General features: G+C 35.5%; 1 protein-coding gene across 1 annotated transcript; it reads right to left on the bottom strand.

Annotated features, from left to right (window-relative positions):
- LOC148850441 (2-oxoglutarate (2OG) and Fe(II)-dependent oxygenase superfamily protein) lies at positions 1–16,687 on the bottom strand. The gene is made up of 6 exons (XM_088947622.1): positions 16,100–16,687; positions 15,282–15,869; positions 3,828–3,913; positions 915–1,225; positions 705–776; positions 1–597 (listed from the first exon to the last, which is right to left on the bottom strand). Exons 1-6 carry the CDS (start codon positions 16,266–16,268, stop codon positions 309–311), a joined length of 1,515 nt encoding a protein of 504 aa, XP_088803748.1. The 5' UTR covers positions 16,269–16,687; the 3' UTR covers positions 1–308.
- Positions 16,688–25,104: the final 8,417 nt, after the last annotated feature.

The following is a 25,104-nucleotide window of genomic DNA, read 5'->3' as shown; positions in this document are numbered from 1 at the left end:
GGCCCAGTAAACGATTCTTTTCCAAACGTCTTCAGTTCTTCACACAGTGATAAAAGAACTTGAAGTTGAAGGTCATTACATTACTCGTCTACATGTCAATAACTAGGTGCCCTCAGTTACCTCTTTGTATAAAACAAAATCAACAGAAATAATAATTAATATGCCCAAAAATACAAGTTTGACAGGCCGCGGACAAACCTCTCTTTCCATACCCAATATATATGATACATGAGAGGAATTCCAACAGAAAAAGAAAAAAAAAAAAAAAAAACTTGGGTTGGATAACCTGCAACAAGTTTGCATCACCATCAATTACCCAAACTCACCCTAACCCTTCGCCTATTTGTGGGCTGTGACCGATTACGAGGGTGGCGTGGCTCTGAAGCCGTGCCTCTCCCATCAAAAGCCTTTTCTTTATCTGAAAAACCCTCTCTTACAAATGACTGACGTTTCATCTGAGACTGTGGCTTGGAAGGATTCAACTTCTTTGACTCATCTAAATCATAGGGCAGTGGTTGGATCCCTTGCAAGTCTGGTTCAGGAACGAAGTCAAATGGACGTTTCGATTCATCCATTTTCCTGAATGTGATTGATATCCTGAATGCAGACAATGGACAGAAAAGCAGATCAAATAAGAGATAATCATCCAGTCATGCAAGCACAAATACATTAGAGGGCATTATCCTGAACATATCAATACACACCTTTTGGTAGGAACCGCCGGGACACAATGTTTAGCAATGTCTGCTCCATTTCCATTCAATACAAGTACAGACCTGAAAAAGTGAACAAATCATGAATTTTGAAGGAAGAGGAGAGCATGTTGCAGACTCTATTACCATCATGAATGGAAGTTGGGAAAAAGCATGATATATGCAGCCAAACTCAAAACTAATATGTTTCAGCTTACTTACCCTACAGGCAGTGGAATTGCAATTGGACCAGAAAACTCGCCAGGGCTCACAACCTTTAAGCTGGACCCAAACATTATATTGCACTCACTAAGAAATGATACTGTGCAAAATGGACGTACAAAATCATGGTTGTCAATATGAGGTGGTATGCAGTCCCCTTCTTCATAGATGTTGACAATGCAACTGTCAGGTACACAAGAAGGAGGAATAATGTGCCATCCAACCAACCTCCTTATGATCACCTTGAAAAGATGAGGTATAGGATCTACAGCTACATCACGAAGAATGCCTGGTGGGTTCCCATTTTTATCCTGTCATCAGAATAAAAAGTTGTAAAATTGAGCTTTATTTTCTTAATAATACATGTATGTAATTCTTCAAAGCCCTTTTCTACTGCTGATAGTTTCAGATCTAGGAACTTGACTAAAAGACAAACAGAAAGAATGCATCCATGCATATGATAGGCCCCCAATTAACCTTACGTATGCCAGGTAGGGGAAAGGTCAGCTTTCGGCTAAGGGGGGAAATAATTGAACATGGGGGCAATTATGGATGGAGGGAATAAGGAGAATCTTGAGGCATTTATAGCTACGTCAGTCAGGAATAAGAAGAGTGTGGGCATTTATAACTTGGCCAGCTGAGCATTTATTGAGGGAGTCAGTTGTGCTGTAAGAAGAGTATAAGAAGGGGCTTCGGGGGATGGGGGAGATAGGCTTTTGTTAAGTGAAGAATACTGTGAGTGATTGGGAGAGCCGGCGGTCTCTCGAAGAACCGACCAACTGTTAATGTTCTTCTTTTCTTCTGAAAGAATACTAGTTCCTTTGTTGATGTTCTAGTTGTGTGAATTCCGCTGTGAGTCTGAGAATTGTGTGTCAAGTTTCTGGGACATAACAGTGGTATCAGAGTGCGTCTTTCCTCGGCCATGGTGACAGCTAAGGAAGTGGCATCGCAGGTGGAGGGTTTTGAAGAACGCTCGACTTCTCTGCATTCTGAAGTGGATGGCTTACGTGATGAGATAACAGTTGGACTTTCGAAGATCTTGTCTCTGGAAGGAAGGGTTCAAGGGGTGACACCAGGGGGTTCTTCTGTTCCACTGATTCCAAAGCACACATGTGATGATGTGTTGATGGATTATGATGCACTCAAGGCTGTCCAAACGGGTTTAGGGACAGCTTCTGTGATTGTGATGGACAAGTCAACTGATATTGTGGAAGCAATTGCTAGGCTCTCTTACTTCTACAAGTATGAAAGTTGTGGGCAATGCACACCATGCACACCTTGCAGGGAGGGGACAGGATGGCTGTGGATGATCATGGCGAGGCTGAAGGTTGGAAACGCAAAGCTGGAGGAAATAGACATGCTTCAAGAGGTGACAAAGCAGACACACCATCTGTGTATTGGGCGATGCTGCTGCTGCTTGGCCTGTGCAGGGACATATCAGTGTGCGGTGTGCGTCCATCCACTATGCCTGGAGTTACTGGTTTGGAAGTGCTTATTCATTGACAGGGCCTACCTGATTTTGAAGATTCTTGGGAGCCTTTTGACTTGCTCCGAGACCAATTTCCTCATTTTAACCTTGAGGACAAGGTTAGACTTCGGGTGGTGGGTAATGATAAGCCCCCAATTAACCTTAAGTATGCCAGGAAGGGGAAAGGTCAGCTTTCGGCTATGGGGGAAAATAATTGAACATGGGGGCAATTATGGCTGGAGGGAATAAGGAGAATCTTGAGGCATTTATAGCTATGTTAGTTAAGAATAAGAAGAGTGTGGGCATTTATAACTTGGCCAGCTAGGCATTTATTGAGGGAGTCAGTTATGTTGTAAGAAGAGTATAAGAAGGGGCTTTGGGGGATGGGGGAGATAGGCTTTTGTTGAGTGAAGAATACTGTGAGTGATTGGGAGAGCCGGCGGTCTCTTGAAGAACCGACCAACTGTTAATGTTCTTCTTTTCTTCTAAATGAATACCAGTTCCTTTGTTGATGTTCTAGTTGTGTGAATTCTGCTATGTGTCTGAGAATTGTGTGTCAAGTTTCTGGGACATAACAGCATACATATATAGCCAAAGCATCACAGCATTGTTATTAGTCCAAAAAATAGTGTTATGTACACTACAAGACTACAACCAAAGTGGTTGCAAGCTCAGACCAATCCACCAGAAAGAATCCCATGAATATCCAAACAGAAAAATGAAATAAAAAAATGCGGCATTGAATATAGGTGATGAATTTAGCCCAGAACTACTATATCCAAGAAATCCAATATGATTGAATAAATTAATCAACCATGATACTTGATCTTTTTGAATGGTCAATAAAAGGATGATATTCTTTGAATAATGATCCATTTATTTTGGTGGTTGTATATATCCAACCAAGTTTGTCCATTATTATCCAACCAAACTGGTGTTGGTCATAGATCTTCTACAATGGGTCTAAAATGTACAAGGTTTAGTTCCACAAAGAGTTTCAACCAATTTCTCTGAGAAGACTAGGTATTACCATATTTAGTTAGTTAGTACCAATTTGGGAGGGCTATATGCCTGAAAAGCAATATTTGATGAAAACCATGGAGAACCAATAACGGAGGTCATTCAGCCACTTAAATAGCTCTCACCTCAAGCTTCTTTTTGTAGCATTAACCCAGTTCTCTGTGCTTTTCCTTTTAAAATATTCCATATAAGACAAAAGTGTCCCTTTCTACTCTTCTTTTTATTAAATTCTTTCTTTTCATGCCACCATCAACATTTCTGAATGATAAGAGCACCCAAGAGATCCAAATGTGCCTGACTCTTTCCAGCTGCTACTAACAGTACATTTAAGCTTAAGCCCTCCCAAAGAGGCTTTTACACTAGTGTAAGGGCAAATTGAATATTTCTGCACAAATTTATTGAGAGCCTTGTCATAGACAGCTTACAATAGCATAATTATAACAGCATCCAAATTGAATGGTCACGCGTCCCTTGCCCCTCATCCACTTCAATGGTGCAGTATATGTACGCTCTGCATGCAGATACAGAATAGGGTTATATATTTATACTGTATTTTGGCAAAAACGTTTACTCATGCTAGTCATTTCCATGTTCAAGATACAGTAAACACAAGTCCTTAAGAGACATGCTGGCATTTAAATTTTCGGAAGTCAATTCCATGACCAAAAAGTCATTATGCAATAAAAAAAATACCACTGCTATTGATTATGATAATCAGTGATATTTTTTTTGTCAGTAACTGAAAATTTATTCCATTAAAAGAAAAAGGTGAAAACCTCAATTTCAAGATAAAGGGAATGAGGAACAATATAAGAAACAACCCAAGGCTATGCAAATACACAATATCTTTAATCACATGTTTTTACAAATTAACCCCCAGATTCCCCTCCCCCAAGACTCTACTTGAACAAGCATCCAAGTTAGATATCAACATCTTTGCCACGACAATCAAATTATTAAGATCCCAAGTACCTGAGTCTACCCTGAATTGAATGTTGAACCAGGCATAAGTTATAACAAAGCCTCCCAAAGCTGCTATATTAGGGCTTAATAGTGTTTACTCTTTAGGTCAGCATTTATGAGTTGATGGCCAAAGTATCATTAGGTTGTGTTTAGAAAGGGGAAGATGGAAAAGTATTGGAAAATATGCTCCTTAAGTGGATTTCTCTGTTCAGGTCTAAAAACAATGATGAATAGAAGCCAGAGATCAGTGGATCTTTTTTATCAAACTTTCCACCATTTTTCCTTTGTCTTATTGGGGAGGGGGATGGTTATTCTAGAATACATCCATTTTTCACTGGAATCACATGTTTCCACATTTACCCTCTAAATCTAGTAAATTCCCGGATAAATCCCAGCAACCAAATAAACAACAAAACATGAAATAATGAATAAAAAATTTTACATAATGTGTATGACTCATTCTCATACAGAGAAAAGTTAAGGGAAAGGAAGTCTGGACTGGGGGCTCCACCGCCAACCCACCCCCCCCCCCCAAACACCTTTCTGATGCAGAGCCAAGCAAGGTAGACCCCCTTTCAGCTAGCATTTTGCATCATCATTAGATATCTTTCATCAGAAAGAAACCAAAAAAATTAAATAAAATCCTCCCCCTCCTCTTCTTGAGGAGGCTCATGCCTAGGAGGCTTATGTATCTGACGTTTTGAACTATGCTTCATGCCTCCATGTTTTAAAACATTGGTTTAGATCAAGGTTTTTAATCAGGTAGCTAGGATCCAATTAAATATGATTTTTTTGTGCTCAAACCAAGAGTTGGTCCAGAGGTTAGACAGCAAAGATCAGCAAACAAGTGCCAAATGATGCCTGCAACACTAGACTAAAACAAATTTCACCAACTGTGTCTTACATCAGTTCTGAAGATTGTTTGGGAATTGGGAGTTTTATGTTAGTCGCCATATATTGGCTTTGACCATCATGTGGAAAAGCCAAAAAGGTACTTTCAAACTACACAGTAAGATCTAATTTCTCAACTTCATAGAAGATTCCTGTTTATATAACAACATTTGATATGAACTTTTGTCCAGTCTTTCAAAAAGCATGGGAGGCATGCCTCCACATGAAGCAACGACAAAATACCTGGAGGCATGCCTCACCACAGAAGCATTGACAAAATGCCCAGAGCATAAATATGAATGGAAACATACAAGACATGGACCTCATATAGAGATTCAAAGAAAAAGTATATGCATTAAATAAAGTGTGCACTTCTACTGCACCTATATATAAAAGGGGTAGACCTCATATGTGTCACCCTTTCAACAAAATTTGTATTAAAAAAAAAACAAAATATAAGGGCAGGGTAATGGATCATGCTTATTAGATTTATATTTGAAAGTGGCAGTTCTATTGTTAGAAGTTGCAAAAATAAACTTCACAATTTTTCTTATTTTTCTATTTATTTTCCATTTATTTTAATTGTTTATTAATTAAAAAATGTGTTTGGAAGGCTTACGCACTACACCTCAGGATAGTGGAATACCTCATGTCACACCTATGCATTTTAAAACATTTATGTTGTCATTAGTTATATTAGCTCTAAGATTAGATGTCCAGCCGTTTTTTATTGGTGATTAGATGTCTAGTCTTCCAAATTCAAAACTTTTTTATGAAATTAAATATGTTACTAGTATAGAAGTTTTTGTTAATTTTGCATTTATTAATTGATATTATATAAACATGGTAAGATGAAGCACCCTTGTATTAAGTTTAACTTATAGTGTTTTGATGTGGATAATACTAAGTATTAAGTTGAAATGAACCAAAGTTCCTTGCCAAATCTTCAGGATCTTTCTTTTTCGTTTTTGGGTGGGGGTGGAAGACAGTTAAGTTACTATATCTCCAAATTTAAAGCACATGTATAACTGCATTATTCTCAGTTTCTACCTTTGGAGAGAGTTATCCAATCTTAACTATGAGAACATGCTGTATCTAATAACACTTCGAAAGAAGCACTCTTGTCCAACTTTCAAGATAAGGTACAGGTATCTTACTAGATTCTTGCACCCAAGGATTTTTAAAGGGGATTTCTTGCAAGTGTTAGAGTTGGCACTCAAGAGGGTATTTTAGTCTTTATATTCTGTTATTAGAAGTTGCAATGTCCCTTTTATCTTAGTTTAAGTTATGTGTCCCATACTTAATTAGGGATTTTTCTCTCCAGCCATTTCTCTCTATTCTCTTCCTCTTCTCTTACTCTCCTCTACTTTTTCTCTCTTGTTTCTGACCAACTGAACCAGTGCTAACCAAACCATTAGCATGGTATCAGAACTCTGGTAATCAGTCCAGAAATCAGACAATCTTTTTTTTCTTGGCATCACCTATCAGTCCAATTTTTTGAGGATATCTCATCACGCACTTCAAGGATCAAGAAGGGACCAAAAAATGATTGGTCATTTTTCTGTTTAGGAGGTAATCATGCCTCCGGTAGTTGTTGCAGTGTTTGTTTCAGTGGGATGTTAGAAACCCACTACTAGATGACTTGAAGAGGGCTGGTTGGTGAACAGATGTGAACAGGCCTTCGTATCTTGTTGTTGGCATGGTGTTTTAACCCCATTAGGAGTGGACTTCAATCCTTTAGCAGCATTCATCAACAGGTATGTGTAGGGAGTGACCGAGTGACTTTTTCTTTACCCCTGGTGACTGAATGTGTGACAGCAGTAAATTTTGTTGCTGAAACCTGTGACAGTGTGTATTCTGGCAACAATTGACTACTAGTATTATGGTGTAGTGAGTGCTGAATAGTATGGTGTGATATTGGTGATTGAAGATCTTATTCTCTTCAACCAATGGCAACAACAGGAGATAGTAGTGACAGTAAATCTAGTGTTATGATTCCCCCCGATTACCTGAATGTGCAGATGACATCCATCAAATTAAATGGTAAGAATTATGTCCCGTGGGCTAAGTCAGTAGAAGTTTTTCTTAGAGCCAAGAAGAAGGTAAAACATGTGAGAGAGGAAAAATCCTCAGCTAAATCTTAGGGGTGTAGTAAGTGGGAACAAGAGGATGCACAAATTATAACTTGGTTGTGGAGCATGGAGCCCAAAATTATGTGAACTTTATACTTTTAGATACAGCCAAGGAGATTTGGGACCATGCTAAGAAACTCTATTCTATATAAGATAACACTAGAAGAGTATATCAATTTTATCAAGAGTACTTTAATCTACAACAGGAATATTATGCTACTATGAGAAAAACTTCAAAATGAGCTTAATGTGTATCATCCTTTGACATCAAATGTTAAAATTCAGCAGCAATGGGAACAACTTGATGTGACCAGGTTTTTAGTGGGATTGAAATCTGAATATGAGCCAATTAGAGCACAAATATTAGGTGGTTGTACTCCTCTCTCTCTTGAGGAGCTGTTTACCCGACTTTGTAGAATCTCTGTTGGACCTTTAGAATGTCATACCATCTCTAACAGGTCTGCTTTTGTAGTGGCAAGAGGGGAGCTGTACTAGTGGACGTAGTGGAGGTCAAGATTTAGGGGGAGTTCATGGTAGAAGATGTAGCAATGGTCCTAAGAAGTGCACATATTGTGGAATGGAGGGACATATTGTTAATTTCTATTATGATTTACATAGGCCACCCTCTACATGGGCTAATCATGTTGTAACAAGTGGCAGTGGTGCAGTTAGTGAGAACCAACAAGCTAACCAACCTTCTACATTTACAAGTGTATCTGGGAAAGAAATAGTGAGTGTCCCATGTGATGAGTACGAAAGGTTTCTTCAGGCTTCCTCATAGTAGAACACAACTACCCTTACCCACTCAAGTATGGCTTGTTTGTTATCCAAACCTTCACATTGGATTATCAACTCCAGAGCTTTCGATCATATGGCTGAGACTCTAGGTGTGTTTTCCACATCCCAAATAGTTACTTTAGCTAATGGTTCTACTTCTATTTGTGGTGTTGGTAATGTTGACCTTACATCTTTATCTTTATCCTCTATTTTATATGTACCCAAATTCCCATTTAATCCATGTTTGTTAATAGATTTATTGAGTCTCTTAATTGTTCTATCAACTTTTACCCCTCTTCTTGTGTTTTTTAGGATCTCAAGACAAGGACAAAGATTGGTGGAGGGCATGAAACTAGTGGATTGTATTACCTTGATGGTAGTGGAAGTGGTCCAAGAGTAGCACTCCAGTCTTCTCTCACTCCCCTTTAGTGGAATTGAAGGCTTGGTAATTCTCAAGGCACTCAAGTTACTTGTTCCATCATTGAATCATATTTTTTCTTTGGATTGTGAGTCGTGTCAGTATGAGAAACACCACAAAGTTCCCTTGGTCCTATAGTCGATAGTCGGGTTTTGAGTCATTTTTCTTTGGTCCATTCAGATGTTTGGGGTTCAAATAAAATTGTGTCGTATAATAGTTACAAGTACTTTGTAATTTTTGTCGATGATTGTTCAAGGATGACATAACTTTATCTTATGAAAGAAAGAAGTTAATTGTTCTCTATTTTCCAAAAATTTCATGCTGAAATTCATACTCAATTTGGTGTTCAAATTAAAATTCTTTGTTCTAATAATGGCAAGGATTATTTCTCTACATCATTTCAGCAATATTTGGAGCAACATGGTGCAATTCATCAAACTTCCTATACTTACACACCACAACAGAATGGGGGATGGTTGAAAGGAAGAACCGACATTTACTTGAAAATACTCGGTCCATTATGCACAAAACGAATGTTCCCATATGGTTTTGGAGTGATGTCGTACTTACGTCATGTTTTCTCATTAATCGGATGCCCATGTCTATCCTTAAAAGTCATTCTTTGTTCTCGGTCTTATTTCCTACTCTATCTCCTTTTCCTCTTACTCCTAGAGTTTTCGGTTGTGTATATTTTGTTTATGATCTAGGGCCTAGGATGGACAAGTTGGATGCACGTGCTACAAAATGTATCTTTCTTGGCTATTCTAGAACCCAAAAAGGGTATAAATGTTAAATCCTAATTCCCAACATTCATTTGTTTGTCTAGATGTCACTTTCTTTGAATCCATTCCCTTCTTTACTAGTCTTGATGTTCCTCCCTCACCTCCAGTGTTTCTTCTTCCAATTCCAATTGAGGACCCCATCCCTACAATTCTAGTTGTGTCCCAACCTTCATTTCCTCTAGTGCAAGTTACTCACAAACGAGCACCGGCTCCTCCCCCAGGCCCTTCTTCGTCGATGGATCCAATAGTTGTTTCTCCTCCTCCTGACCTTGATCTCCCCATTGCATTGCACAAAGGTAAACACAATTCTACTTCTCATCCCATTTCTAATTATGTTTTTTGTTTCCCACCTCTCTGCTTCTCATCGCACGTTTGTTTCCCTTTTATCCTTTGATTATATTCCTAAAAATGTCTAGGAAGCTATTGCCTCCCTTGAGTGGCACCAAGCAAAGGAAGAGGAACTATCTATACTCGCACATAATCACAGTGGGAGCTTACCACTCTCCCTCCTAGTAAGCATGTTTTAGGATATAAGTGGGCATACAATGTGACAGTGATTTAAAAGGCACACCTGAGGCGCGCCTAGGCACACAAGCAAGGCACATTTCAGGGTATGCACCTTGCCTAGGTCCTAGGTGCAGCCTTTTCAAAAGGCACATGCCTAGTGCGCCTAGACGTACACCTGATGCGCCTCGCGCCTCAGCCCAGGCGTGCACCTTTTGAAAATTTGACACCTTTTTGCATTTTTTGAACCAACGGATTAGCCGGGGGCGCCCGTGTCACGCCCCTCGAGGCAAGCCCAAACAAGTCCATGTTAGGTCTTACTGAAGCTCCGAGAACCCCCAATTTGGTAATGTTGTTCATCATTCATCCTAATAAAATGTCTTCTTAAAAAGCAATTAAAACTATAAAATCATTATTTTTTGTGCAAAAACTAAGAATTTAAGACCTAACATGGACTTGTTTGGGCTTGCCTCGAGGGGTATGGAACAAAGGTGACTTGTAGAATCAGGAATTTAATATGTTTTACATTACATTAGCTAATTGAAGTAATGCAATTGAATGAAAAAAGAGAATAGAGTTCTTACATGCTTGAAAATGTTTTATATGTTTGATTTTATTTTTAAATTCTCATTTGAATATGCTTTACATCTTATATTTATGTATTTTAATTATAGATAAAATATTATTTTAAATTTTTTGGCTTTTTTTAATTTTCTGACATTTTTTTATTTTTTTAGCATTTTTTGTATTTTTGCTCCTTGCTTCAAAAAGGCGCACGCCTCACGCGCAAATTGACCCATGCTGCCTTTTTTGCGCCTTGCGCTTTTAAAACACTTCACTGTCAAGCACCTACCAGATAGCAGGATAAAAAGGTTGAAGACCCGATTGGTTGTTAAAGGTTATTCACAGTTGTATGGAGTCAACTATATAGAAACTTTCTCTCCAGTTGCCAAGATTGGATATGTCTGGGTTCTGATATCTTTAGCAGCAATGTATAACTAGCCTCTATTTCACCTTGACATAAAAAATGTTCTTACATGGTTATCTTTTTGAAGAGTTGTATATGGAGCAACCACCAAGGTTTGTTGCTCAAGGGGAGGATGGTTAGTTATGGTAACTTAAGGAAGCAATCTACAAGCTGAAACAATCTCTACGTGCTTGCTATGGAACCTAAGAAATTACACTAGGACTCATGGTTTTTATTCAAATAACCCATCACCTAGACAACTAGGCAACCTTGTCTCAAAACCTTGAAAACTATGCCTCTAAGGTCCACTCCCTTTGACAATCAAGAAATAGAAAGATAGCTTAATATGTGGAGCAATGGGTTCGCATGGTCACAACACTTTTTTTGACCCTCCAATAAAATATGGTATGTTATCAACCAAATCACCCAATGAGTATTTGCTTAGATGATTTGGTATCGATGTGTTCACATGGTCACAATACTTACTTGCAACCCTCAAATAAAACACATGCATGTTACTACTCAAACAAAAATCCAAACTATCCAGTGAATGCATCCTACTATTACTATCCCAAATGATACACTAATAACCGGCTAACATATGCCTAGAGTCTACCATTTTTCTATGACAATTTAGAAATGCCAAGGTAGTCTAACATGTTGAACAATGAATTCACACAACCACAACACTTTCACGTGACCCTCCAATGAAACACAAGCATGCTATTAATGAAATGAAAAAACAAATCATTGAATGAGTGCATGCCTAGGTGAAGAAATACCAAGGTAGTCTAACATGTTGAACAATGAATTCACACAACCACAACACTTTCACGTGACCCTCCAATGAAACACAAGCATGCTATTAATGAAATGAAAAAACAAATCATCGAATGAGTGCATGCCTAGGTGATTTAGTTTCAATGAGCTTGCAGGGCCACATCACTTTCTTATAACCCCACAACAAAACACAAACATACTAACAATCAAATGAAAAATCAAATCACTCGGTGAATGCATACGTTTTCCCTACCCTAAATTATACAAAAACAACCTACTAGCATATGAAACAATAAAGACTACCTCTAAGGTCTACTACCTTACTATGACAATTAAGAACTGCCAAGGTAACCTAATATATGTTGTGATGTGCTCACATGGTCACAATATTTTCTTGTGGCTCTCCAATAAAACACTAAACTGCTATCAATCAAAAGAAAAACCAAATCACCTAGTGAATGCATGCTTGGGTGATTTGATTTTGATGAGCTCGCGTGGACACAACACTTTCTTATGACTCTTTAATAAGTCACAAACATGCTAATAATCAATTTTAAAACAAAATCACCTTGTGACTGCATGACTGAGTGATTTGATTTCAATTAGTTTTGCATGGTCACAACACTTTCTTGTGACATTCAAATCAAGGTTTGAAATGTCGATGTCAGTGGAAATGTCGGTCATCCAAATATAAGAAACATGTTGGAAATGTCGGAATATCAGATGGAAATACTGTAAAAATTATAAATATGGTGGAAACTTTGTAAAATGTGCAAAATATAAAATGCTATTTTATGAAATGATAAAAGAAGCATAGGCACGCCTTTTTAAATTATTATCTTATTCTAAACAAAACTAGAAAACTAAGGTTATAGACAAAAGAATATATTCTAAAGTTTCCCTATAAACCTTAAGATTCGGAGCTTCATGATAGAATGAGTTAAAGCCAAATTTGAACTCATAGAAAATGTAAATGGTTGTAATAGATTAACCAAATAATCTATTACACAAACAAAATCTAACATTTAACTTTATATTTGAAATGAATATTGAGTTAGGTCAAAGTGGTAATCATATAAGTTAGGTGGACAATAACTTGCTACTTTACATACCTACAATATTGTTACCAAATTATGTTATAATACTATCTCTTGTACTCAACATAGTATTGGTAGTGTTCAATGGGGAATATGTTAATTCTAGTAAAGCTTCATGTTGCTACCCATGGAAGTGGAAATGGAAATATGGCATGGAAACTATCTCTTGTACTCCACATAGCGTTGGTAGTGTTTATTGGGGAAATGTCGATTCCAACAAAATTTCATGTTGCTACCCATGGAAATGGAAATAGGTCGTGGAAATATTAGGGAAATTAGGGACATTTTAAACAATGATTCAAATAAAACACACGCATTCTATCAATCAAATGAAATACCAAATCATCCGATGAGTGCATACTTGTTGCTATCCCAAGTGATACATGAACTAACTGCTATCATAAGAAAAAATAGAGACTATTTCTAGAGCCCACTACCTTACTAAGAATATCAAGAAATTCAAAGATAGCCTAATATGTAGTATGATGAGTTCACGTAATGATAATACTTTCTTATGGCCTTCAAAACAACGTGGACATGCTATAGATCAAAAGAATAAACCAAATCAATCAATGAATCCATGCTTGGGTGATTTTGTTTTGATGAGTTCACATAGTCACAACAATTTCTTACAACCATCCAATAAAACACAAATATGCTACTATCAATTGAACAAGATGGGCAAAATGGAGGGGTGCATCTAGAATTTTATGTAATAGGCAAATACCACTTGGATTAAAAGGGGAACTCTATAAAATAGTTGTAAGGCCAACTACATTGTATGGAGCAGAGTGTTGGGAAATCAAGAAACAAAATGTCCAAAAAATGAATGTGGCAGAAATGTGAATGCTAAGATGGGTGAGTAAAATATGAGAAAGAGAGAGAGTAAACTAAGATGGTTTGGTTTGGGCACATGCATAGAAGAGCACCAATTGCGCCAGTTAGAAGAAGTGATTTGTTACACATTGAAGGGGCTAGAAGAGCTCGAGGTAGACCAAAAAAGAAATGGGTAGAAGTAGTAAGAACCGATTTAAGCACTAATAATTTAATAGGGGAAATAGCTTTAAATAGAACGAATTGGTAAAACAAGATTCATGTAGCCAAGCCATATAGTTGGGATAAGGCATGAATGATTTAAAACCAAATAACCCAGTTAAAGCTTGTATGCTATTGTTACACCAAATGATACAAGAATAACCCACTGTCATATAAAAAAATAAAGACTACTTCAAGAATATTACCTATGGCAATTAGGTAATACCAAGGTACCTTAACATGTAGAGTGATGGCTTCACATTGTCACAACACTTCCTTGTGACTCACTAATCAAACATGAACATGCTACCACTCAAATGAAAAACCAAACCAACCACTGAGCACATGTCTGTTGTTGTTACCCAAAAGATACAAGAAAAACCTGCTATCATATGAAATAAGATACTACAAATAACTCTTGTTGAGATCTCTTTGATTTCATTTAAGAAAACATCATATCTCCAAAGACCTTCCTAAGAGCTTAATAGTGTGCAGACAACCTTGCTAAAGATTTTTTACATCCTTCCCTTTTCTTTTGCAATAAAAGTTATCCTTACTAGTAAACTGATGTCTCTCCTAAAAACTTTCTAAGAGCTTAATAGTGTATAGACAACCTTACTAGTTTCTTTTTATTATTTTTCTTATTTGTTAGGGTTCAATCAACATATATATATATATATATATATCCTTAATTAGGTCTATATACCTATTTGGAATCCCTTTCTTTTCTAAAATCTATCACACTATCTCTTTAGGGACTTTGTCATATACTTTTCTAGATCAAAGAACACCATATGAAGATCTCTCCCCTTCTCTCTAAACTCTTTTATCAATCGTATCAAAAGAAAGATAGCTTGCATGGTTGATCTCCCTATCATAAACCCAAATTGGTTTTGTCATATACTTGTTTCATGTCATAACCTTTGCTCAATTGTTCTTTCCAAAAGTTTCGAAGTGTGGCTCAAGAGTTTAATCCCCTGATAGTTATTACAACTTATATATATTGTCTTTGTTCTTAAATATAGGAACAATACTTGATTGGGTAGACAAGTAATGCACCTTTTCAATTATAAATTACTTTCTTCACTTGTACATAAAAAAGTAAAGAAAAGAAACTTTCACTTGGCCTATAAAAAAGTGCATGCGTGAGTCATGTCAAATTTCACCAATTCTGATGTTTTAAATCCTCAATCCAAACATATTTCAAAGATCCAATGAATGTCAGTCAAGGAATGCCAAGATAAGTGAGCTATCTAACATATTCGACACACAACTACCACAAACATCAAAGGCACGGCTAGCACAAGACTGTCACAGAATCCTCAAACCAGGCACTTCATGCGGACATATTAAAGTATGATTTTCATGAGCAAACCATATTCAGTCTTTCAGATAGATCATAATGAAGACATTAGGAAATATATCAAACTGACCATTTTACGGAGGTGTGTGGGATGTTAATAGCACAAGATACCGGTTTCGGGAACCATAAGAAAAAGTTACTTCTATCTACCAGGAAGAGAGTTTAATTACCTCTCAAGTCTCCTCCTTTCTTTCCCTTCTCTTGGAGGACATATACAAAATTAACTATCCTCTTCTGTTCTGCAGCACTGAAAACACCAGTGTGAAGCTCAAGACCATCAAGAATGTTAACAATCTTTCCGTTGATTCTCTCTAGGCAAATGAAATCCTTCTTCCTCTGGACATTCATAAATCTAAGGTACTCTCTTCGCTCCCTTGACAAAGAAGGCTTTCTCTGCACGTTGGATCCTAACTCCACCTTCTCCGGTGGAAGAATTTCAGTCCCCGAAGAATGCTTGTTTCCTTCTTGCTCTACGTCCTCCCCCTCCTCTTCCTCGAGCTCGTCCTCTTGTGCCATATCGGCCCAAGACATGCGTGCAGTTGGAGTAGTAATTATTGCAGGCTCGGATGGCGTTCCATTCGACGAGACATCTTCAATATGTTCTGACCATCCGTTGTCTCCATCTTTCCAGCTCCCGAGCGAATGATTGTCGCAATCATCATGATTATCGTGGGATTTTTCGTGCAATTCCGGCTGAGTTGGATTGGAATTAGCAAGATTTTCGTCCAAGTGTGAGTGCTCGGGATCAGCAGAAAGCTCTACAATCCAAAATCAATCAGCACCAAAAGCTCTAGTCAGAGAACTAGAACATGGTTAACAAACAGACTAGTGTCTGTTTTTAAAATAGGAAGGAGAAAAAAAAAAACTAATTGCCGCGCGTAATAACAATTCACAAATGAACCGTAAAATTAGATACATGGAAGCGAAGTCACCTAATTTCGACTGAGAGGCAAGGGAAAACAAGTAGAGAATCAAGGAAAGATTGTACCTGGATCGATAGAACGGACACGATCGGAAAGGATGTGAGTACAATTGGGGCAGAGATCTCTGGTGAGGAAGGGAAGCCAGGTCGTGAGAAACTCTGCTGCGATCTGCAGTTCTGAGGTTTGATAGTTTCGGATGAAGGGATCGTCCATTCGATCTGGAAAATCGTTCATCGTCTCCGTCAGTAAGTCTGGCTGTCTGTCCGTAGGGGTCGAATCAAAGAACAAGACAACGAAAAATGCGAAGGAGAATCGCCGATGAGGATGAGATGATTAAACGTAGTGAGGTTGTGACTTGTGAGAATTGAGAAAAAGTCAGTCGCGCTCTGTGGTGGTGGATTACTCGGTTGAGAGATGCCAGTTGAGGAAACAAAAACCCGACGACGAGACAAGCAAAAGACCCCCGCCCGTCCAGGAGACAGGTGGATGGTGTGCCTGCTTCAGACCTTCAACTTGCTTACTTGTTAGTCCCGGCCCAGCAAAGCCAAAAACGGCTGTTTGGCCCTAACGCCCTTACCAGTTACCAGAATTCTGTAGCAAGTTTCCTTATTCGAATTTTATCTCACCACGGAAAGAATATATCAAAAAATAATAATTTCATTTTCCCACTCCAACTAAATATACTTTCCATGGCTTCACGATCGGACCGTAAAAAATAAATAAGAATATTTGTCGTCTTGTATTGGCACTAATTCTCTCAATATTATTGTTACAACTATATAATAAACTAAAATTTCGTGAGGTCGAAATAAATGGATATTCTTTTTCATGAAACAAATATCGTTCGCTATAGGAGTAAAATATTCTGTATAATTATTTTTTATAATATCATAATTTTACATATTAAATCTTAATAGTCTCATTTTTATTTTTTTAAGATTAATAAGTTATAAGATGGAATGCCTCTTAACCAAATTCATTAATTCAAACAAACGCGGTGGCTAACGTGGATGTTAATGGCATATATCACATATCTCACCCTGATTGAACTGCCACATAGTCGCTAACGTGGATGTTACTTAGCCAATGTAGAGAATAGAGACGTTGCCATTCGCCAAGGAGGCAGACTATAACGTATGTTGCAGACCTCGAACAACGAGAAACATGTGACGAACGTTAGGCTTAACGCCCTGGTCATGGAATCTCGGTTGAAATCGACCTGAGAGCACGACACACCTGTATGTATATAAAAGCACGGTACCTAAGATATTTTCTCTCATCCTCTTCTAGTTCTCTATTTCTTTTTTTTGTCAATAGTATTCAAAAAATTGAATACTTAATCTGATTCAAATTTAGTTATAATCTAATTCGATTCAATAAATATCTGAATCCGATCGATTATTTAATCCTTATATAATATATAAAATATTTCATAGAATTTATATATAATTAAGTTATATAAATAAATTATATATTTATATACTTTATTTTATTTTATATATTTATCTAAAATAAGTAATTAATGAAATTCGATTCAAATCGAATATTCGAATATTTAATCGGATTCTAATTCGAATATTAATTTTCAATATCTGTCAAATATCGAATCGAATTCAGATATTGCCTGATCCGATTCGAATTCGATCCATTTACACCGCTACAGTCTTAACCTCTTCAGTTCTATTCAACTAAGGTGGCATTTGATAAATATAAAAATTCAGATCCGAAAAGTTAAAAAGATATTAAATGTATCTAAAATCTGAAAAGAGGCATAGATGCTTTTCTACTTTTTAACTGATCTGAGTCCATAAGTTTGCTTGTGTTGGATCAACCCTTTACCATCTGAAATTTACTGATTTTACTATTTGACCCTTAAAACATACTATTTGAAAATGAATTCAATTTGCATTATCTCATAAAAAAAAAAAAAATTCAACCTCAAAATAATATTGAAACAATACAAATAATAAATAATAAATGAAATAATACAAATAATAAATTACTAATTACTAAATACTAAATAATAAATGAAACAATTAAAATTAAAATTATTTTTAAAAATTAATGAAATAATTAAAATGTATTAGTTAATAAAAATAATTAATAAATAATAAATAACATAAGTAAAATTAATAAAAAATAATTAGTGCTTAGAATATTAAATTAATTAATAATTAATACAAATATTATTATTATTCATTGAACCATCGCTATTGCGGTGGTGGGAAGATAGGGGAGAAAGAGAGAGAGAGAGAGAGAGAGACGACAGTGGGGGAGAGAGAGAGAGCCGCCGCTGCAAGTTGCAAAGGCAGTGGTGGAAAGACAGGGCAAAGAGAGAGAGAGAGAGAGAGAGAGAGAGAAGTCGATGTTTAGGTTTTTTGGGTTTGGAGTTATAAGGGGTAACTGATGTCATTTCCAAAACATTATAAGATATTTTGGACTATGCATTGACTCTGAAAACATGTTTGAGCACGTTAAGAACTGGCCCAAGGTCTATTATTTTTAGATCTGAAAATAAGATCCAAACCAATTTTAAGAGGTAAAACCAAACATGCTTCTCTTATTAACTTCGGCATCAAAGTACTCCTCCCTAGAAAATTACCTTAGGGCTCTTAACCATATATATATATATATATATATATATATATATATATACACCTCAGCTCATTTCGCTCATCAGGGCTTTATCCGTTGGCTATTGCTCATTCATCTCAATTTGCAAAGCATCAATTATAAATAAAATTAGAAAAAGAACTATATTTAACTATTTGAGTATGAAATTAGAGTAAATTAATAATTAAACGTTATAAAAAATAAAAAAGAACCATATTTTTTGTTTTGTTAAAGTATACAAAGATGAATAAAAAAAAACAACTCAATTTTTTGGTGAAGTTCTCCTAAATAAGAATAACAATCAATATAATGCTATAAATCTTTATAAAAAAAAGGCTAGAGATATCTAAAAATATCACTTTGGAAGTAATAAAATATAACCTAGTGGGCACAAGTTTAGTTGAGGAATTTTTTATAAAGATTTTCTTATATGTTAATTTATTGTAAGTGAAAATTTAGAAGGATCTTTCCCAAAAAACAAATACAGAATTATTCTTTTATTAAGCTTGAAAGTTATAAATTTAAATAGAAAAAAAAATACAGATTTTTAATTAAGCATCTGACCCATATAATGCCAATAGTCTGATAATTGTCTTGGCTTAACATCCAAACCACGGTCAAAAACTTTACTCCATTTATTTTCCTCTCTCCACTCTCCACTATATCCATTTAATGAGAACTCTCAGCTTCTCTCATTTCTTGCTCCCTCGTAAAACCATGTCATTAATGTCTTCTCCCTCTCTCGCAAAGCCACATAATAATGCCTAACCCACTATTTTACATTCCCTAATTAAATCCAATCTGTGAGAGGAGACGTGATAGGGTAGTATGACAGGGCCAATATGCCTCTGTTTTCTACCCTTCTTCTAATTAATCCACTCACAAATCTTCATTAAGCTCCGTGATTTAATAGAGTTAGAATCAATCACAATTCTAAATCGTGATTTTCATTCAACCCAAAATCAGACTCCTAATGCATCTCACAGTCTTCCTCTTCCAAGTGAAACACCGACATCTTTTTTTCTCCAGCTCAACCAATTATTCAATCAAGAGAACCCATCCTGCAGGTAAGGCAAGAATTGTTTCTTCGTTTTTCTCCTTCTAAGCCATGAAACAAGGGCTCCGCCCCATTGTGTTTCTAACCTATTGCGGTTCAACCATAATTGGATTAAAAGGTATACTAGTGGCACTACAAAGTCCAGCCCATTGTACTCTACAGGTAAACAAAACTTATTGCCAAAACAGAAACAGGGGAATCGTCTTTCTTCTTCTGGGCCGCAAAACAGGAGCTCCGCTCCATCGTGTTTTTAAACCACCATCTTCTCCTCTTGTAGTTCAATCGTCCTTTGATTCTCATGAAGTTCAGTTGGAAATCACTGCCAGCATACCTCTACCAGTTAAAACCTCCCCCACAATTGAGTCACTTTGTTAATCATTCAGTTATTGTTGCATTTCACCGCTACTGTAAATCACTTACTTCTTCTCCAACATACCTCCACTGTTATTGTTACATTCATTTGATTTACATGATCACAGACTCACAGTAGGTCAGTAGCAGTGGAAGAAGGGTTGTGTTCATTGCACCGGTTTTGGCGTTTTGCTACTGCAGAGGAATGCTATTACATTTAGCATACATGTGTTAGTTGGGACACATCTACTGTGATTGCCCATTCGAGCAATCACTGTAGATACAAAGTGGGTAATAGAGATTATTCAAATGGGTCAGATCTTTGCTCTATCAGTCTCATATCCGACCCATTTTCTGTTATTTACTGCGTTACTGTGTTATTTTTGTTATTTGCTCTTCAATCATTTTTAAAATAACTTTTGTTTAATTACTTTAGTCCCAAACAAACTTCTTAAGCTAGGCTTGTTTATCATAATTACAATAAACTGTTTAATTAAAAAATATTAATTTATTTAATTAAACATTTTACTATGTTGAAAGTAATTACAAGTTAGGATATGTTTCATTTTATTCTTTTAAAAGGTTTTCTGGCAAAGTTTTACAAAAGATTTGGGAGTTCTTGGGGTTATGTTTTCTTGGTGCCATTACAAGGTACAGTAATTTTTTTTTTCAAACAGAAGTTAATAAAATTAAATTAACTTGAGTACCTTAACTAATTTATTTCCTTAGCTTAATTAAATTAAGTTAATTAGTTAAAACTAATTAACTAGTAGTTAGTTAACTTTGTGTATGCCTAACCTGGGTTATTTAATGATTTACTTTTATTTAGGTAATTTACTTTTATTGGTTAAAGCAGCAAATTATTAATTAAGTTTCTTCCATATAAAATCATATATAAAAATGATACAAATTAATAAAAATATTTTAATATTTTTTATTAATACACGATTTTTTATTTAAAAAGAAAGTAAATATAAATTAATACATGCTTAATTTTAGTTTCAAAATTAAATCTTATAATTTGATAATGGAACTACAATTTTTTTATAACATTAAAAAAGTAATAAAATTATTAGTTTTACATTCAATTATTATTAATTTAAAATCCTTTAGTCCATTTAAAATAATAAAAACTAATACTAAATAAAAATTTAGTAAAAGTTAAAATAATATAATAAAAAATAACAACTAATACAATTAGGAGTGTCAATGTCCTCTTTTTTGGGATGCAACTTGGGTGGGTTGGATTGGATTAAGGGTTAACCCAATCTTAAGTCTCAAACCTCGAGCTTAGGCTTGGCCCAATTCAAAGTTAAGCTCGAGTTTACCAACATAGGCGCAATTTCTACCCTACCTGATGGGTACCCACCCCAATGGAGCCGGTTTTTGCTTGAATGATGGGTTTTAGGGCAAGTTGGGTTTTGGGATTCTACAACCTGTACGTTACGAGTAGGGTATGGTACTAGTCTAAACCCGGCCCTCTGATCCCCAACCCACATGTTGTTGGAAAGCATATAAACATTTGTATACTAGGTGTTGAATTTAATAATATTTTGATTTTGATGTGAAGGACAATTGATAGTTTATGTGTTTTTTTACTTCTTAATCAAATATTTGGGAAACTAAGTTGCTTATTTATGTTACTTCACTTATTTATTAGTTATATATAATAAGAAATAATAGGAAATTAGATGTGGATTCTAAACCCTATCACCCCTATCCTTGAATGTGGAGTCGAGGAGGGTTTTACATTTTCATTTGTAGGGAGGGTTTGGATTCTTAAAATCCAACCCACTGTGGGTTTTGCTGTGGGTATGGATTAGGAGGTTTAGAGAGGCAAACAGAGTCTAGAATTTACAAAAACTTTATTGAACCCACTCCTTTGCCAGGCTTAGACTTGGGCATATTGATCTTTGTAGCTCAATTTTCATGTAAAATAGATTGATAATATATAGATATGTATAATATAAAATGTTGGGTAGGCTTAAATTTCATAAGATCAGTACCCAAGGCCTCAACCTAAACCTACTCCCATTTTAGTTAGGCCTAAACTTTTTGGCTTCAAAAGCTCAAGCCTAACCTATGTAAAAGTGTTGGTTGAGTAGGGTTAGGCTTGGATTAGGTCCACCCAACTTTCACCCTTAGATCTTTTTGCCACAAATTATTTTAACAAAGCCTGTATACCGCATGGGGACCCGTTAGTAATTAACCAAACCTAAACAATCGTAACCATGAATAATTTATAGGTGATTAGGTGGTAAAAAATCACATAATCGTATAATGACGTAGCCCATGGAAAGCAAATGGAATAAGGCTGCATTTGGCATTCCTTATTTTAAGGACTTATCTCCTTTTGTAGTTAAAAACTCATTATTGAGAGGGGCATTTTAACCACAAAAAAAGATACAAGTCCTTAAAATAAGGAATGCGAAATGCAGCCTAAGTATGTCTATCCATCAATCTATATTATGTGACCAAATGACCCATGGTTGAATTGGTCACAAGGCATCCCTCTCACTATCCCACAGTGGAGGCATAGGATCAAACTGACACATCTGTAGTATGCTAGTTGTATGGTTGGCCACTGGTCGGGGTGTAAACAGATCGAATTCGAATCGGATCAGGCAATATTTGAATTCAAATCCGATTAGAAAATCCGATATCCAAATTCAATTTGATATTCGGTGAATATTGAAAATTAATATCCGAATTCGAATCCGGTTCAATATTCAAATATTCGATTTGATTTGATTTGAATTTGATTAATTAATTATTTTAGATAATTAATAAATATATAAAATAAATATTTTATTGATATAAAGTGTATAAATATATAAATTATTTATATAACTTAATTATTATATATAAATTATATAAAATATTTTATAAATTATATAAGAATTAAATAATCGGTCAAATTTGGACATTTATCGAATTGAATCAGATCATATATGAATTCGATTATGATTAATTATTTGGTAAAAATAGGATATCCGAATTCAATTAATTAGATATTCAAATTATCTGAATTTGATTCGATTATATCAAATATCAAATTCGAAATTGGATTTTCAAATACCATTGACACCCCTAGCCACTGGCGTACCTCTTGGAATGTTAAAAGATGAAAAAAAAAATTGAAATTTTCTATTGTATTTCATTGAATGCCATAATTCATTGAATAGATTGAAGATAACATATTTAGACAAGTATTATAAATATTAATCTTATATTATATATTATATGGTGTTATTAAAATATCGTGTCTTAGTTTTTGTGACTTGCATGAAAAAGGAAAATATGATATAAATACATGCATATAAAAATGATGGATAAGTATGATCCACCGTTCAATTGGTATCTATAAAAAAGATTCTCTTTAATGCCACAAGAAGGTAACATTGGGGCGCATTTTCCAGTTTCAGCCTACTCTTTGTATTTACCAAGTTATCCAGTAGTCACATCCATTGCTAGATCTCCGATAGTAATACAATAAGCTCAGAAGGCATTGATATAGGAAATTTATTGCTGGTTCCTGCTAATGGCCGAGTGCAGATTCTCGTATGGGTATTTCTACCATACCATGGGTATTTCGTATAGTGCGTTTCTTTTTATTAAAGAATAGATTTTGTGGTGGGAACGGGTTTTGGGATTTTATAATTCGTACACATATAGGTAGGGTATACTATTAGGCTAAATTCAATTCTCCCACATCCGCATATTGTTGGAAAGTATATAAGAAATTATAGGAAATTAGATATGGGTTCTAAATCCAATCCACTCTTACCCTTGAATGCGAGGAGGGTAAGATCGGTGAAGATTTTGCATTTTCATGTGTGGGGAGGGTTTAGATTCTTAAAATCAAACCAGATGCAGGTTTTAAGGTGAATATGAATTAGGAGGTTTATGGAGACGAATAGGATCTAGAATTTACAAAACCCTCCCTGACTCTCTGTTGACATCTCTAATTTTCAGTGTGGATTGAAATGTGGGAAGAGTTTGTGGGTATTGATAAGCTTAAATACCCATTTAGACTTTTACTGGGGTTAGGCGTATAATCAATATTTGAATAATAAAACCCATAACTAATTTATGGGTGGCAATTTGTGTTCTCATGCTTATTTCATGTTGAGGGCAAGAATATTTGAATATATAGGTTGATACAAATGCAACATGATTAATTAATTGTATTAAACTCTTAAATTTGAACATAATATATTTATTACATGTGTAACACAACACAACCTGCATGACACAAATTAATATAATTAACCTATTTAATTCTTTATTAAATGGCACATATAGCCTGAATTAACACAAAATCAACCTAATTAACTAATTTAAATTAAACAATAATTAGATCTAAATAATAAAACAAACATTTAATAATGCATTATCTAAATAAATCCATAAAAAAACATTCAATGCCATACTTACCTACTATAACAATATTTCATCCAAACATATATACATAATTTAATACTGGAAACTTTGAGTCAAAATTGTGTTCACGTATCATATCAAATATTTCCAACCCTACCAAATAAGATCACTACTACTGATTGGGTTACGTAGCCTGATGTACACACTTCGTTTGTAGCAGATCTCACCCAAGGAATGATAATTTAATGGTTATATTGTAACAAGAATTCCAAAACATGCATTAATTGGAATTTCTTAGATGCAAAGACGCAGCAAAACCATCACAAATGTCAATTATATGACAACATCCTCACAGATTTTTTTTTTCATGAACATCTAAAATTGAAGATTGTAATCTTGACAATTCCACAATTGCCTGATGCATAAAAATCTATGAATGGTGATATGTTCTTAATTTAAGCTAAAATCACCAACGAAACACAATTTTCTACCATCGGGTGGCTGTTGTGTCAATGAAAAGGGGAAGAGAACACTGTGATACCAAGTTTTCTCAATAGCTATGTCGCAGCATGGGTTTGATCTCCTGCCCACAAGAATTCTGTTCACGTTTATCTATATAACATCGTAGTCACAAATGAGGAACATCTCATCCTCTTATATAGTATT

The sequence above is a fragment of the Nelumbo lutea genome, chromosome 5, assembly GCF_056320005.1.
Source record: "Nelumbo lutea isolate HS-2025 chromosome 5, American lotus-T2T, whole genome shotgun sequence".
NCBI lineage: Eukaryota > Viridiplantae > Streptophyta > Magnoliopsida > Proteales > Nelumbonaceae > Nelumbo > Nelumbo lutea.
This window is presented reverse-complemented; position numbering and strand designations above follow the sequence as displayed.